Raw genomic sequence first — 18,296 nt, forward strand, 5'->3', positions numbered from 1 at the left:
CATTGAGCCAATTCCCTATTCCTGTCACAAAATATATATGTACAACGAGTGAAATAATAATTGAACACGTCTCCAATTTTATAAGTAAATATACACTGCTCAAAGAAATAAAGGGAACACTCAAATACATTGAATACATTGTTCTGTACAAAGTTGAATGTGCTGACAACAAAATCACGCAAAAATCATCAATGGAAATCAAATTTATTAACCAATGGAGGCCTGGATTTGGAGTCACCCCAATTAAAGTGGAAAATCCACTACAGGCTGATCCAACTTTGATGTAATGTTCTTAAAACAAGTCAAAATGAGACTCAGTATTGTGTTTGGCCTCCACGTGCCTGTATGACCTCCCTACAACGCCTGGGCATGCTCCTGATGAGGTTGCTGATGGCCTCCTGTGGGATCTCCTCCCAGACCTGGACTAAAGCATCCGCCAACTCCTGGACAGTCTGTGGTGCAACGTGACGTTGGTGGATGGAGCGAGACATGATGTCCCAGATGTGCTCAATCAGATTCAGGTCTGGGGAATGGGCGGGCCAGTCCATAGCTTCAATGCCTTCATCTTGCAGGAACTGCTGACACACTCCAGCCATATGAGGTCTGGCATTGTCCTGCATTAGGGGGAACCCAGGGCCAACTGCACCAGCATATGGTCTCACAAGGGGTCTGAGGATCTCATCTCGGTACCTAATGGCAGTCAGGCTACCTCTGGCGAGCACATGTAGGGCTGTGCGGCCCTCCAAAGAAATGCCACCCCACACCATTACTGACCCATTGCCAAACCGGTCATGCTGAAGGATGTTGCAGGCAGCAGAACGCTCTCCACTGGGTCTCCAGTCTCTGTCACGTCTGTCACATGTGCTCAGTGTGAATCTTCTTTCATCTGTGAAGAGCACAGGGCTCCAGTGGTGACTTTGCCAAACCTGGTGTTCTGTGGCAAATGCCAAGCGTCCTGCACGGTGTTGGGCTGTGAGCACAACCCCCATCTGTGGATGTCGGGCCCTCATACCACCCTCATGGAGTCGGTTTCTAACCGTTTGTGCAGACACATGCACATTTGTGGCCTGCTAGAGGTCATTTTGCAGGGCTCTGGCAGTGCTCCTCCTGTTCCTCCTTGCACAAAAGCAGAGGTAGCGGTCCTGCTGCTGGGTTGTTGCCCTCCTACGGCCCCCTCCACTTGTCCTGGTGTACTGGCCTGTCTCCTGGTAGCGCCTCCAGCCTCTCGACACTACGCTGACAGACACAGCTAACCTTCTTGCCACAGCTCGCATTGATGTGCCATCCTGGATGAGCTGCACTACCTGAGCAACTTCTGTGGGTTGTAGAGTCCGTCTCATGCTACCACTAGTGTGAAAGCACAACCAACATTCAAAAGTGACCAAAACATCAGCCAGAAAGCATTGGTACTGAGATGTGGTCTGTGGTCCCAACCTGTAAAACCACTCCTTTATTGAGTGTGTATTGATAATTGCCAATAATTTCCATCTATTGTCTATTCCATTTGCAGAACAGCTTCGACAAACTTTTTTGCACAAGTCTCTTTGGGTATTAATTTCTTGAAATGCATCTCTTATGTAATTTTTCAAATCACTGACACTTTTTGGTTTTCGACCATAAACTTTGTCCTTGAGTAATCCCCAAAAGAGAAAATCCATTGGGGTCAAGTCTGGTGAACGTGCCGGCCAATCAAGTGGGCCTCTTCGGCCAATTCATTTATTAGGAAATGTTTCATCAAGATACTCACGGACTACTCTTGAATAATGTGGAGGGCCCCATCTTGTTGGAAATAAAGGTCATTTGAATTAGGCTGTTGCTGTAACTGGGGAACGACTTGATTCATTAGAATTTCAAGATACTTATCTCCTGTGACTGTTCCATCAAAAAATATTGGTCCTAAAACACCAAAACTTGAAATACCACCCCAAACATTGACACAAGGCTCATTTAGTTGTTGGTCTAATGTTAAATGCATGTTCTCATGATACCAGTAAATACAATTATGTCTGTTAACATGGCCGGATAATTTGAAAGAAGCTTCATCACTCCACATAATGTTATCTAAAATTACTGGATTTTCTTCAGTTTCGTTAAGCATAATCTCACTAAATTGCAGCCGCCTTTCTGGATCATCCTCCAATAAACCATGAATTAGACGTGGATGATAAGCTTTCCACCCAATAGATTTCAGGATTCGCATGATAGAAGCTCGTGAAATTACCAATTCCAAAGAGGCTCTTCTGGTGGACTTTTTTGACTCTGAACAAATGTTTCAGCAACAAGTTGTTTATTTTCTTCTATACAGACTGTTTTGGGTCGACCAGTTTTTGGAGCATCAAGGATTGAGCCAGTGGCATTGAATTTGTCACGAATGCGGTAAATGATTTGTCTCTTTGGGGCTTGAGTACCAAATGTTTCAACCCAATTTGCTCTAACGGTTTCAGCATTTTGAGATTTCCAATACTCTGTTAAAATCCATTTTCTTTGATCTGTATTTAAATTATTTGCCATTATGTGTTATCTGAATTATCTGAAAAGAAAACAGATTTGGGGGAGATCTATCTGTGAAAACTAGATCTGTGAAACTGGCTCAGTTGCCCTTAGCAACCAATCAGATTCCACCTTCCATTTTCCAAAGAGTCTGTGAGGAATGAAAAGTGGAATCTGATTGGTTGCTAAGAGCAACTGAGCCAGTTTCACTTTATATTGAAAACAGCACCATTTCACGATTACTCACTAATGGGTGCCAGGCCTCCAGGCAGTCTGTCCAAACTGCTGCATATCAAAAAGGTATATCAGAAGGCAGCACTCCAAATAATTTTTTTAGAAAAAAATGGACTTTATTGAGCCCAAAAGGCAACGTTTCGGTTCATAGAACCTTTTTCAAGCAGAGTTCAAGTGCAAATGGTATATCATATATCGTCACAAGCAGTGATTTCTTAATTACAATCAATTTATAAAAAACAATAATTTTTCAATTGAAAGTGCAAAGTGCTTATCTTAAAATAACATCCATATTACATATATAGTGATAAATTTAGAAAAAACATTATTTTCCTTCAATAGTATGATCCATAACTCTCATAAAGTGACAAGTGCTTTAATTAACCACGCCAGAGCCTGTTTTTGCCTTCGTGACCGGGCCAATTTTTTCAATTCTGACCACTGTCACTTTATGAAGTAATTACTCTGGAACGCTTCAACGGATTCCCCTGATTCTGAGATTGTTTTTTCGTGACATATTGTACTTCATGATAGTGGTAAAATTTCTTCAATATCACTTGCGTTTATTTGTGAAAAAATCGGAAATTTGGCGAAAATTTTGAACATTTTGCAATTTTCAAACTTTGAATTTTCATGCCCTTAAATCAGAGAGATATGTCACACAAAATAGTTAATAAATAACATTTCCCACATGTGTACTTTACATCAGCACAATTTTGGAACCAAAATTTTTTTTTTGTTAGGAAGCTATAAGGGTTAAAAGTTGACCAGCGATTTCTCATTTTTCCAACAAAATTTACAAAAACATTTTTTTAGGGACCACATCTTATTTGAAGTGACTTTGAGGGGTCTTTATGACAGAAAATACCCAAAAGTGACACCATTCTAAAAACTGCACCCCTCAAGGTGCTCAAAACCACATTCAAGAAGTTTATTAACCCTTCAGGTGTTTCACGGGAATTTTTGGAATGTGGAAGAAAACAATGAACATTTAACTTTTTTTCACAAAAATGTTACTTTAGACCCAATTTTTTATTTTCACAAGGGTAACAGGAAAAAATGGAATACACAATTTGTAGTGCAATTTCTCATGAGCGCTCTGATACCCCATATGTGAGGGAAAACCACTGTTTGGGAACACTGCAGGGTTCGGAAGGGAAGGAGCGCCATTAGACTTTTTGAATGTAAAATTTGTTTGAATAATTAGCAGACGCCATGTTGCGTTTGGAGAGCTCCTTTCCAGTGGAAACCCCCCACAAGTGACACCATTTTGGAAACTAGACCCCTTAGGGAACTTATCTAGATGTGTGGTGAGCACCTTGCTCCCCCAGGTGCTTCACAGAAGTTTATAATATTGAGCCGTAAAAATAAAATTTTCACATTTTTCCCACAAAAAATGTTTTTCATTCCCTAATTTTGTATTATCATAAGGATAACAGGAGAAATTGCACCATGAAATTTGTTGTGCAATTTCTCCTGAGTACGCCGATACCCCATATGTGGGGGAAAACCACTGCTTTGGTGTACGGCAGGGTTCGGAACAGAAAGGAGCGCCATGTTGGCTGGGATAGGTTGCAGACACCATGTCACATTTGAAGAGTCGCTGACATGCTGAAACAGCAGAAACCCCCACAAGTGACCTCATTTTGTAAACTACACCTTTCAAGGAATTCATCTAGGGAAGTAGTGAGTATTTTTTAATCTTTTAATTTATACCATTGGGCAGTGAAAAAAACATAATTATATTTTTACCACAAAAAAATGTTTTACCCTCAGATTTTACATTTTCACACAGGGCAATGGGTAAAAATGGTGCCGAAATGTGTCACACAATTTCTTCTAAAAGTGGCAATACCCCATATGTGGCTGTATCGTACCGCTTAGCCATACGGCGAGATCTGGGAGGGACGGAGCGCTATTTGACAATTGGAGAACAAATTATTGTAGAACAGGCATTTGGATTTGGGAGCACAAAATTTTCTGAATTTCTTTTGGGGGGCAAGGGCCATTTCGCTTTTCCAGAGCCTTTCTGCTACCAGTAACATGGAATATTTTTAACAGATGACGGACCTGAGTGGGGACTAGCTTTTTTTGAGGACTGAGTTGAAGCTTTTATTGGGTACATTTTACGTAACATTTATCCGGCGCTCGAGGCTGAGCACTTACATCGGGGTTTCCATCTAAATTTCCAAGTGATGTAATTCAAATGAAACCCCTGCGAGATCCATTCACTGTAATGAGGCAGCAGAGTTACTCTGGACTCCGTCTGGCCTCTGTTTAGCGGTGTCCTTTTTTTCAGAAGTGCACAAAACTGTGGCCAACCGCACTTTTATGCACGCCTAAAAAAACTGACACTGTGGGATCACAGGCCAGACGGCATCCACAGTGGCCTATATCTGCCTCATTACAGGGAATCTTCCTTCATGGGTTCCGTCTGAATCACATATTTCAGAGATTTACACGGAAACTCTGGTGTAAGTGCTCAGCGCAGAGCGCAGGATAAATGTGAGCAGAGCCTTACTGCGATCTTTGGGAGACATAATAAACAAGTCAGTAGCAGGTGAAGAATTGGTTTGATTTATTTTTTACGCCGTTCCTCGTGCGGTATAAGTGATGAGATTACTTTATTCTTCGAGTCGGTGCGATTACAGAGATTCCAGATTTATATCGGGTTTTTATGATTGACAGCTGTCACACACTAAGAGACGCTTTTTTTTGCAAAATCTAGTTTTTGCATCGCCATATTTTGAGAGCTATAATTTTTCCATATTTCGGCCGACAGAGTCATGTGACGGCTTGTTTTTTGCGGGACGAGTTGACATTTTTATTGGTACCATTTTTGGGTACGTGACATTTTTTGATCGCTTTCTATTCCGTTTTTTGGGAGGTAAAATTAACAGTTTTTTTTTATGCCGTTCTGCGAGTGGTAAAAGTGATAAGGCAGCGTTATTCTTCGGGTCAGTACGTTTACAGCGATACTACACTTACTGTATATTTTTTTTATGTTTTGGCGCTTTTACACAATAAAAAATTTTATAGAAAAAATATTTTTTTTGCATTGCTTTATTCTGAAAGCTATAACTTTTTTATTTTTCGGCTGATGGAGCTGTATGGCGGCTTTTTTTTGCGGAACAAGATGATGTTTTCAGCGGTACCATTTTTAATTCCATTTTGCTTTTTGATCGCATTTTTTTCCACTTTTTGTTTGGCGATATGATGAAAAAGCATAGTTTGATGACATTTTTTTTTACTTTTCTTTTACATTTTTACTTAGTCCCTGTATGGGACATTAATTTTTATTTTTCTAATCACTGATCTCATGCAATGCAATAGACATGTATTGCATTGGATGAGATCTTTGCTGACAGTTTTACACTGTCTGTCTCCTGCTAGAGTTCAGCTGCAGGCTAAGCCTAGCAGGACACCATATATGACAGATCCGGAGGCGGTCATGTGACCTCCGGCTGCCATAACAGGGGCAGGTCCTGGAATACATCAGGGGGCCGTCGGAGAGGTAAGTTGACGACCCCCTCTCCTCTCACTATCTTCTATATGCCGCGATCACTAGATTGCGGCATACAGAAGATAGCAAAGGGTTAACATCATTCGGACCTGATAAAATATGCGCATAATCGGTGTAACTCATCCTATCCTCTACTTTACGACACAAATCATATGAACGTGCATATTCTTTATATCAATATTATCACGGACACCATCCCACTTAAAAGTCTTAATTTCCATATATGATTTTAAGGACGGTGTCCATAAAGCAATTCCTATGTTCATAATCATAGATGAACAGAGAGATGATATATTAATATTTAACCCATACACCCTTCCATGGAATTCCCTATCCCTAGGTTCATCCATGGAGTGAGATTATAGGGCCAAAAGAAGAACCTTCTTCAGGTCCCTACCTCCTTTCCAATCTCAGTCGATAATTAGGGTACATTATAGTTCAATTCTCTCCATATATAGGAATAACATTTTGCAACATGAAGGTATATTTTTATCCTCACTTAGTGGAGACTTCAATACTTTCAACTACTATACAGTGTTCAAAAAAAATATTATCCATTCCCAGAGGACATTTTCCTTTCTTTATATGTTGCTGTAAGTTGAGTCGCCTCCATATAATTTCATAGTGAAAATGAGTGATCTGCAAGAAACAGAAAAAATCCATATATAAATATATTAAAATATAAAACTCAATTATATTAAAAATACTCCAACTTTCACATATTGCATTGTTATCAGAGCAGAATCCTCAGGTGATTCCTACTGTATTGAATTCAACATTCAATCCATTTGGTTTCAATGTATTCAAATTGTGAATCCACTCAAGTTCCTTTCTCTTTAATAATCTTATTCTATCGCCACCCCGTCTTTGCAAAGGGACCGTATCTATAATTCTAAACCTTAATTGTGTCACGGTATGTCCGGCCTCCACAAAATGCTTTGATACAGGTAAGTCCATCCATGTCTATGATTATTCATGCGAGTTTTAAAGTCGCACGTAGTTTCTCCTATGTACCAAAGTGAACATGGGCACTTCAACCAATATATTATATCATCGGAATCACATGTAAAAAAATATTTGATATTATATACTTTCTGGGTTTTTGGATGAACAAACTGATCACCTTTTAACATAGACGGGCAGTTGACACATGTAAGGCATGGATAACAGTAATAAATGTCTGAGCCATAGTTTTGAAGGGGCCAATATCTGAATGTACTAGTACATCTTTAATATTTTTATTTGTATATTGTATAAATTGATTGTAATTACGAAATCACTGCTTGTGACTATATATGTTATACCATTTGCACTTGAACTCTGCTTGAAAAAGGTTCTATGAACCGAAACGTTGCCTTTTGGGCTCAATAAAGTCCATTTTTTTCTAAAAAATTATTTGGAGTGCTACTTTCTGATATACCTTATACCATATATATATATACCATATACCATATATATATATATATACACATCCTAGATCTGAATGAATGAAATATTCTCATTGAATACTTTGTTCTGTACGAAGTTGAATGTGCTGACAACAAAATCACACAAAAATCATCAATTGAAATCAAATTTATTAACCAACGGAGGCCTGGATTTGCAGTCACCCCCAAAATTAAAGTAGAAAAACACACTACAGGCTGATCCAACTTTGATGTAATGTCCTTAAAACAAGTCAAAATGAGGCTCAGTATTGTGTGTGGCCTCCATGTGCCTGTATGACATATATGATATATATAACAAAAGTAGTAATAAATTAAAAATCTATGAAAATGAAGAAATGAAAGTCAGACATTGCTTTTCAACCCTGCTTCCACAGAATAAAAAAAAAAATTAAACTCATGAAATAGGCCTGGACAGAAATGATGGTACCCCTGAAAATAATGTGACAAAAGGGACATGTTAAATCAAGTTGTGTCCACTAATTAGCATCACATGTGTCTACAATCTTGTAATAAGTCAGTGGGCCTGTATATAGAACTACAGATACTCACTGTGCTGTTTGGTGACATGGTGTGTACCACATTCAACATGGACCAGAGGAAGCAAAGGAAAGAGTTGTCTCAGGAGATTAGAAAGAAAATTATAGACAAGCATGTTAAAGGTAAAGGTTATAAGACCATCTCCAAGCAGCTTGATGTTCCTGTGACTACAGTTGCACATATTATTCAGAAATTTAAGACCCATGGGACTGTAGCCAACCTGTCTGGATGTGGCCGCAGGAGGAAAATTGCTGACAAATCAAAGAGACAGATAATACGAATGGTAACAAAAGAACCCAAGAAAACTTCTAAAGAGATTAAAGGTGAACTTCAAGCTCAAGGAACATCAGTGTCAGATCGCACCATCCGTCGTTGTTTGATCCAAAGTGGACTTCATGGGAGATGACCAAGGAGAACACCATTGTTGAAAAAAAATCATAAAAAAGCCAGACTGGAATTTGCCAAACTACATGTTGACAAGCCACAAAGCTTCTGGGAGAATGTTCTATGGACAGATGAGACAAAAATGGAAGTTTTTGGCAAGGCACATCAGCTCTATGTTCACAGATGGAAAAATGAAGCATATCAAGAAAAGAACACTGTCCCTACTGTGAAACATGGAGAAGGCTCTGTTATGTTCTGGGACTTCTTTGCTGCATCTGGCACAGGGTGTCTTGAATCTGTGCAGGGTACAATGAAATCTCAAGACTATCAAGGGATTCCAGAGAGAAATGTGCTGCCCAGTGTCAGAAAGCTTGGTCTCAGTCGCAGGTCGTGGGTCTTGCAGCGGGATAATGACCTAAAACACACAGCTAAAAACACCCAAGAATGGCTAAGAGGAAAATATTGGACTATTCTGCAGTGGCCTTCTATGAGCCCTGACCTAAATCCTATTGAGCATCTTTGGAAAGAGCTGAAACATGTCTGGAAAAGGCAACCTTCAAACACGAGACAACTGGAGCAGTTTGCTCATGAGGAGTGGGCCAAAATACCTATCGACAGGTGCAGAAGTCTCATTGATAGTTACATTGGGGGAAAAAAGTATTTAGTCAGCCACCAATTGCGTAAGTTTTCCCACTTAAAAAGATGAGAGAGGCCTGTAATTGACATCATAGGTAGACCTCAACTAAGAGACAAAATGAGAAAACAAATCCTGAAAATCACATTGTCTGTCTGATTTGGAAAGACATTTTTTTCAAATTTTGGTGGAAAATTACTAAATACTTTTTTCACCACTGTACAGGAATCCTTTGATTGCAGTGATTGCCTCAAAAGGTTGTTCAACAAAATATTAAGTTAAGGGTACCATCATTTCTGTCCAGGCCTATTTCATGAGTTTTAATTTTTTTAAAAATTCTGTGGAAGCAGGGCTGAAAAGCAATGTCTGTTTGTTCATTTTCATATATTCTTAATTTATTACTTTTGTCACATTCAAGTTATTTCTGTCACCATTGTGGGTTTTTCTTTTATTAAACAAGGGGTACCAACAATTTTGACCACGTGTGTGTGTATATAATATATATATATATCTATATCAGGTTTATTGTGCAGCATAAACTCCAGCAGCGTCCCAATAGAATAAACAGTCCCTCTTGGGGTTAACGGGGAAACAAAGGATGAAAATACAACAGAGTCCTCTTAGCCAGTAAGGTCTTTGACGGCTGCAGATAGTCCTGTGAAGTGACTGCAACACCAGTCCTTCGGTGTTGCTCTCTGGTGTCAGCCACATACAACTTGGAGACCTCAATCTCCAGACCACACACTCCACCCAGGAAACAAACTGACTGAACACTTATACCCTGTTCAGCCACACCCTGAGGGGAGGTATGGGGAATGACTTCCCTTCCATCTCTACGTCATTCCCATAAAACCACACCCTTTTAAAGAGGTAACCCCCAGCATATAATATACTGGCAGAAAATCTATAGGTTTCAATTCACACAGGCCAGCAATCTGCGTGACACATACCTCCCCTCGCATATACCACCAGTGACTCTGTCACAATATATATATATCATGATATCATACTGTGGAATCTTGCTGAATGAACATCCATACCCCCAAGATCTACTCTGCATCTAGTTGATTAAACACTGAAGGAGCTATATTTATGAGGATATATCACCGGGTCAAAAGAGGACAGTTTTTGCTTATATTTAACCCTATCATGACATGCACCGTACATGTGCACATGGTGTGTCTCTCCCTTTGGTGCGGGCTCCGGTGCTGAGCTGCGTCTTTTCAGGCACATGACAGCTGATCTAATCAGCTGTCATGTGCCCCTAACAGCCACGGGTGTTATCGTGATCCACCTGCTTCTGTTAACATGTTAAATGCAGCTGTCAATCCGACAGCGGCATTTAACATGGCCGCCCAGGAAGCGCGTCACTAATCCCGCCCATCGGTGCCCGTGTTACATGACTGCGGGTCGTCGATGGGTTGGCATGACAACCCAGGGTCTACAGGAGACCGCTGCAGTTGTCATTGCCGGGATGCTATGAGCTCCGCCAAGCGGTCGGCGCTCATAGCAAGTGAGCATTTTTGCTACACACAGCAAGGCTGAAGCCCTGCTATGTGTAACACAGGCGATCATCGATCGCAGCTTCTAGTCTCCCTTGGAGACTATTGAAGCATATGAAAAGTAAAGAAGGAAAAAATGTTTTTAACAAAATAAAAAAAATATAAAAGTTCCAATCCACCCCCCTTTCGCCCCATTCAAAATAAAACAATAACAAAAAAATCAAATATACACATAGTTGGTATCGCCACTTTCAGAATCGCCCGATCTATAAGTATATAAAAATAATTAATCCGATCAGTAAATGGCGTCATGAGAAAAAAATAAAAACTGCAGAATTACTTTTTTTTTGGCTGCCGCAACGTTGCAGTAAAATGCAATAAGAGGCGATCAAAATATTGTATCTACCCCAAAATGGTACCAATAAAAAACGTCAGCTCAGCGCCCAAAAAAAGGTCCTCACCCGGCCCCAGATCATGAAAAATGGAGACGCTACAGGTCTCGGAAAATGGAGCCATTTTTTTTTAACAAACTTTGGATTTTTTTTCCACCACTTAAATAAAAAACAATCTATACATGTTTGGTATCTACGCACTCGTAATGACCTGCAGAATCATAATAGCAGGTCAGTTTTAGCATTTAGTGAACATGATAAAAAACACAAACCAAAAACCTACTGTGGAATTGCACTTTTTTTTTGCAATCTCACCGTACTTGGAATTTTTTTTCCTGTTTTCCAGTACACGATATGGTAAAACCAGTGGTGTCGTTCAAAAGCACAACTCGTCCCGCAAAAAACAGGTCCTCACAAGGCCATATTGACGGAAAAATAAAAAAAGTTATAGCTCTGGGAAGGAGAGGAACTTAAAACGACAGCGCAAAAATGGAAAAGGGCCGCAACATGATTGGGTTAATGCATGCTGCTCCCCCTTCCACTTTTGTTTTATAAATTCGATACTTGGTTCCAGACATATAGTCTTTTTTATTTAGTGTGCCTAATATGCAAATTTTTATGATCTTTACTGAGGGGGTATTGCTCAAAGGGAAATTATGCTAGGCATAGGATAAAAACAATGAGCAAATACCCTGCAGTAGGTAAATAAGTAAATTGTAATGGTACATGTAAATTACATAGGGTACGTAGTTGACACTATTTTGATCAAAAAAGGGTAAAAACCATCCAACAAAGTGTACCCAAGATGGTCCCTAACTCTCTCTAGTATTTCAACTCATTGTGTGTCAGCAGGCCTCAAACTCGATGGAGGCAGAGCATGTGACGCGCCCCTGGGCCTGTGCTGAGTAGCGTTGCGCACGCAGGAGCCTACCCGGAGCCGGATCTGATAGGGGTAGTAGTCTCGTGGCGGTGACCCGGTCCGTGCCCAGGGAGTCAAACTGTGTGGCTGAGTTTTAGCAGTAGATGTAGGACGACTACGCCACCCGTTGAATGCAGCTATGGAGCTGCCGCTGCAGGGCAGACCGCTGAGGCCGGTGGTAGGATAGTGCAGCGTAGATGGTATAACCCCCAACGGGAGGGGTATGGCCTCAGGGCAGCCGACGTGGATGATGGGGGTAGCAGGAACCACTCAGAGACGATGCGGTGTAGTTCAGGGTCTTTACTGGTGACAAAGATAGACCCTCCCGGAGTACTGGCTAGCGGTCGGGGCCTGGTCAGTCCTTGAGCAGATGGGATCCCCCTTGGCCAGGCGGAGTTGTAGGCCTCCCCAACTAATCGTACTCTTCTGGCTACCTTGCTAGAGGCGGGTAAAAGTAGCCCACGTCCCTGAGTGTACCGTGTGGTGCTCACCCGTATGGCCGGTGACTCGGGGCCTTTTAGTGGCTTCCGCTCCACGACGGCGGTGCTGGTCCCACGCGTGTTACCGTGCCTTCGGGTTTCTTGGCCAGAGGACCTGAAATCCCCTGCCGGGCGGTTTCTGCTGCTGGGTCTGGGTTAATCCCCACAGCCTCGGACTCCGGGTCCGGTAGTAACTCTTCAATCAGGGCGAGCTCTTCAGCTGCCAGCCCCTGATTCCTTTTAGCCTGCTCCCACAGAGCTCCTGGTCTTTCTTTCCTATGCTGCTTCTCTTCTTCTCAACTCTTCTCTACTCCTAACCCTGCCTCAGCCCCAGCTTTATATAGGGGAAGTTCTTCCCCTCCCAGGACTGGGCAGGAGGTGTGGCATGCATAGGATTCCTGACCAAGAGACCTCCCACCTGCTCTCAGACATAATATTGCTATTACTGTGGAGACCAGACCCCTGGGGTGCCACACATGCCCAGACCCAACTTTTTCTCACTTGTCTGTGGAATGCTTTATAGGGGCAAGGTTCATTAGCAATGTTCATATCCTGTTAATATATTTATCTTAGGCAAAAAAAAACAATGCCATGTCTTGTTGCTTTTTGTCTGTGCTATTAAATATTTTATTTAATTTATTTTTATAGGCATCGATTGTTTTACAAGAGAGATGGGCATTAAAGCAGTAATGCATGTTTCCTTCTGCTGTTCTATGCTGCCAGTTGCATTTACAATACATTACTACACTGCTGCTGTGTATGAGCACCATGCTATACTGAACCACAACTCCACAGATCAGTCCAATCGAACATTTGCCTTGGAGTTTATGTCCAAAAACCTAGATATTTATGAGCATCAGGTTGTTGCTGCTGCTAAAAGGGTAAGTAACCGGTTGTAATAGACAAATTATTGTATAGCCTGATGCTATGTCAGCATTGGTCACTGTTGTCAGGTACTTCGCAGTTCACCTTTATTTTAAATGACTTCATTAACAATAGAAGTGAGATTTAGAAACCCGTTTCCCCACTTAGCTCATAATGCCAACATTTTATATTTACAACAGTATTTTCTTGGATCGTTCCTGTAAGCATATTGTAATAAGTGTAATGAGTCCAATGAAAATGTTAAATGTTTGTCATCCACTGAAGCAAAGCAATAAAGACCAACCTGATCCAGATAAAATATATTTTTAGCATTTTCTTTTCTCACAACCATAAGTAGTGTACAACATGTTTTATCCATAGTACAAAAAAATGTGAAAAACATTATATTCTCATATATTTGCAATTCATATCTAAAAATAAGGAATAAACTCACCTTAGACCCCAGATAGTGTTACGCTCCCGGTGGATTCTAATCGAACGTGGAGAAGCTAAACCAAGGCAGACTTGGTGGTATTAGAATCAGCTTGAAACAGAGGCAGAAGGTACTTAGGGGGTATTCTCATGTTATTAAATTGTGTTAGATAGCATGGAAATAAGCAAGTTTGTAATTGACTTGCTTTTCTATCTGCTATCATTCTTCTTCTGCTGTGAAAGCTTTAATTCTCCATGGTGTTCAGCTAGTTGCCAAGGAGCTCAGCCACATGAGCCTGACCCAGTATGTGCAGCCGCTACATTATAGGCTGAGATCATGAGATCCCAGCCACCTTTCTCCAGCCCATTGGTTTATATATAGCTGCTCATCTTTCTCATCCTCTTGACCTGTTACAAGTCCTGTAAAATCACAATCCTAAGCCCCTACCATTGGACCCTACCATTAGAGGCTTCCAAAGCAGTTCTGATAAACACTGCTTTCCCCGAGCCATGAGCTTGTTCAGTCATTGTTATCTCTATTTGCAAATATAATGAACAGTATAGACTCAACAATGACCGTCTCATTGTGTCATAGTAGCAGGAGGAAGCTCTGCAGTAGGATGCCTCTACTAAACCACAACTGTCACTCGAGGAGGAGTGCCCATCTCCCAAAACAACAAGGAAGTGAGGAAACTGGCAATAAGCAGGTAGGCATTAGTAGGCAACATCAGTAGATTAAGGGTTAGTACAAGAAATGTAATGTGAAGCAAAGTCAAGAAAGTTGGGTCCCACAGAAAATGGCAACAGAAAAATAACCAGGGAACTCATGTTGGAGGCTGATGACCAAACATTGGAAGATCTCCCATCAAGGATCTAAAATAGTGACCTCACACCAGGTCCTCGTCCTGCTGCTGGAACCATGCAATAGAGAACAGAAGTGTAAAAGTGTGTCATAAGACTTATGGATGGGTCAATATGCCATCTGCCAGGCTGAAAGAATATTGTTCCCAATAGATTTTGTTCTGTTAAGGGTCCTTTATCTGTGTTTTGGCAGACATTCAGTGAGAACACTTCGGGTATGTGCAAGCAACATCTGGCATACCCACATTGTTTTTGAAGCAAAAGACGCTTCGGGAAAACGCTGGCAGTGTTGTCCCTGAAGGGTCTTTTCTGACATCTCTTTGGACATCTCATGTGACGACTTTGCCATCTGCTTATTTTTTTAAATTTCATATATGACATAGTGGTGGCTTCTAAGCATAAGATACCAGAAGAATGGACCTGTCACTTTTTTTAGCCCTTTGCAGCTTTTGAAGTGTAAAGCAGTTAAAAGAAGTGAGAAAAAAATGGAACAATTACACAGTACCATATTTTTCGGACTATAAGACTCCATAAGACGCACCTAGGTTTTAGAGGAGGAAAATAGAAAAAATTTAAGCAAAAAATGTGGTCATGATTCACTGTTATGGGGGTGGGAGTGTCTGCTGCTAACACTGTTATAGGGGTGATGTCCCCAATTCTGTACTAATATCCCCCATCGTGGTATATATATGCCCCCATCCTGGTTTATATGGCCCCCATCCCTATCCTGATATACATGGCCCCCCCCCTTCATCCTGGTATACATGGTCCCTCATCCTGGTATGAATGGCACCCATCCCCATCCTGGTATATATATGCCCCCATCCTGGTATACATGACCCCCCCCCCCATCCTGATATACATGGCCCCCCCATCCTGGTATACATGGCACCCCATCCCCATCCTGGTATGCATGGGACCTCCATCCTAGTATGCATTGCACCCCTACCAACCTGGTATGCATGGCACACCTTTCCCCATCACACTGCACACATAAAAAAATAAAGGATTCTACTCCCCTTCCCTCTGCTTAAGTGCTGCGTCCTGTTCTGATGCCAGCTACTGATCTCAGCGTGTGAGCAGCGCATGACGTCACTGCCATGTGCCCTCACACACTGAAGTTTGCTGCCTGAATATTCAGTACTCCCTGCGCCTGGGCTATGGGCGTGGGGAGCAGTGAATATTCATTCTTATTAGCGCGCACAGGAGAGCTGCAGCCACTGGTTCTTGCAGCAGCTGTGCGATCACGTGTGCCTGCTATTAATGAGAATGAATATTCACTGCTCCCCACTCCCATAGGCGTGGGGACTAGTGAATATTCATTCTCTTTAATAGCGAGCACACATGATTGCTGAGCCGCTGCAGAACATGGCGGCTGCGGCTGACACTGTACAGGAGGAATATAGCTTTTTCTCCCCACAGCCGCACTTCCGGTTAGTCTGCCAATATGTGTAAAATGGTGTTTGCCTGCAGATAACTACTGTGGTTGAAGGTAAATGTCTTTTTATTCCTTTTGTTGACAGTTTCCCTTTAAAGAAATATTTCCATCTTTTAAAGGAGTTGTCCAAGATTAGAAAAATATGTCTGATTTCTTTCAGACACAGCTCCACCTCTGACCATGAGTTGTTTGGTAATGCAACTCAGATTGAAGCGAATAGAGATGAAATGCAATAACATTCACAAACCATGATCAGTAGTGGCGCTGTTTCTAAAAGAAGGCTGCCATGTTTTCTAATCCTCGACAACAAATTCACAGAATATCTATAATTAATACATTTCTGATATTTTCATGTTTCACTACTGGGACCCTTTTTGCCTATTCTTAGCCATTGTAGTCTACGTACAATTAGGTGGTTGTTGGCTTGACATGCATAGACTTAAACAGAAAGAGTCATGTACAAGTGTAACCACCTCTCCATTGTGCTATATGAAGCCTGTAGAGGTGAGGATCCCATGTTAAGCAATAAATGTTAATCTGATTTCCCGTGACCCTTTGTGTATTTAAACAGGTCTTAACCTTTGATGGAGCAATTCTTGCCAACCAGTGTTTAGATTTGGTCTTTTTGGTTTGATACAGTATTTTCGCTATAGCCAGTGGGGTTGAAATTCCAATCTCTAGTACGTAGCCCAACACACACACACACACACACACACACACACACACACTTTAGGGCTAAGAGATATTTGAATTTTAAACACCCCGAGAATCAATCTACCCATATCCTCCCACAGCACAACCAGATGAGAGCAGGACCAAGGATAAAGGATCAAGTCTGCACCATCTTCCCTACAACTTGGGCAACAATCATCTGTCCTGAGACCTATCCTGTATAGCACTTTTGGAGTTCTATATACTCTGTTTATGAGAAATATTTGGGATCTTCTTTATTCCATATTAATCGATACTTTCCCTGGTGATTCTAAAATATTATCCCACTCCTCTGAAGTAATTTGTCCCATGTCTTCCTCTCACCTGGATTTAACTACAGCCATAGGGTCTCCCAGGATTTTTAGTAATAAGGAGTTACACATGCTAGATATAAGGCCTTTAGTATTTTTTTGCATTTACCACAGAGTCCAACACCCCATTCAAGGAGATGGACAAATTGGAAATAAACCTCTGAGTGCTAATTGCTTGCCGTATTTGTAGATACTTGAAGTCACAGTTACACAAATTTAAGTCTGTTTTAAATGCTCAAATGTGCAAAAATAACCCTTGATGTAAGTATCTCAATCCTCTTCTTTTCGATTCCCCAAAACCTTCCAAATGTTGTAATTCATTCAAACGGGTTATTCCAGATAGGGGTGTACTTGGCATATTCTCCCATTCCCAACCATTTCTTACATGCCCACTAGACTTTATGGATAAGTTTCAAAGTCCGAAAGCATCCCCGCTTCAATATCTTTAGACAGCTGTAGCTTCTCAAATTTTATCCTGGCTGTAACCCTTTTTCAAACCAAGTCCCTAAATATGTTATGCGTCTTCCTAAACCAGTATTTGGGAATCCAAATGGGAGAATTATGCGGTACGTAAAGAATGCTAGACCTAAGGCACATGTTGATAAGATTTCCTTCCCAAAGCTGAGGGTGGCAATTTACTCCAGGCTTCAACTTTATTTCTGGACCTAATTACCAATGGACTCAGGTTTAGAGGGATTTCATCTTTTATGTCTCTTGTACTATATATGCCGAGATATTTAAATTTAGAGACTACAGGGACCATGAAAGAACTACTTAGGCTATGTGCCCACGATGCAGAAATGAAGCGGAAAATTTCCGCTTCATTTCTGCATGTCCATGCCAGTAAAAACGCTTTTGGAATTTAACACGCGTTTTTGAAGCGTTTTGTACATGCGGAATTGCCATGCGTTTTTGTAATGCATTGAATAGGCAATTTCGCATGCATAAACGCACAAATAATGGACATGCGGCGGATTTTTCCGCACATAAAATCCGCTGCGGAAAATTCTGCAGCATGGGCACAGAACATGCGGATTGTCATTGGCGACCATGGGGCACGTATTACCAAGCGTTTTTCAAGCGTTTCCGCAGCAGAAATTCCGCAGCAAAAACGCTTGAAAAACGCATCGTGGGCAC

General features: G+C 41.3%; 1 protein-coding gene across 4 annotated transcripts in view; it reads left to right on the forward strand.

Moving 5' to 3' along the window:
* The window catches only part of BTD (biotinidase), an 81,255-nt gene that overhangs the window by 27,637 nt on the left and 35,322 nt on the right, over positions 1 to 18,296 (forward strand). For 2 of the 4 annotated variants that reach the window (XM_073677931.1, XM_073677932.1), the window contains one exon: positions 13,191 to 13,423. In XM_073677931.1, coding sequence (XP_073534032.1) covers positions 13,214 to 13,423 — 210 coding nt within the window. In that variant the 5' untranslated portion in view covers positions 13,191 to 13,213. Of the gene's footprint in view, positions 1 to 13,190; positions 13,424 to 14,433; positions 14,546 to 18,296 lie in introns of those variants that run through there. The other 2 variants (XM_073677933.1, XM_073677934.1) reach the window with 2 other exon arrangements.

The sequence above is a fragment of the Phyllobates terribilis genome, unplaced genomic scaffold (genome assembly GCF_046119375.1).
Source record: "Phyllobates terribilis strain yellow unplaced genomic scaffold, ASM4611937v1 Scaffold_4__5_contigs__length_816908805, whole genome shotgun sequence".
In the NCBI taxonomy this organism is placed as follows: Eukaryota; Metazoa; Chordata; class Amphibia; order Anura; family Dendrobatidae; genus Phyllobates; species Phyllobates terribilis.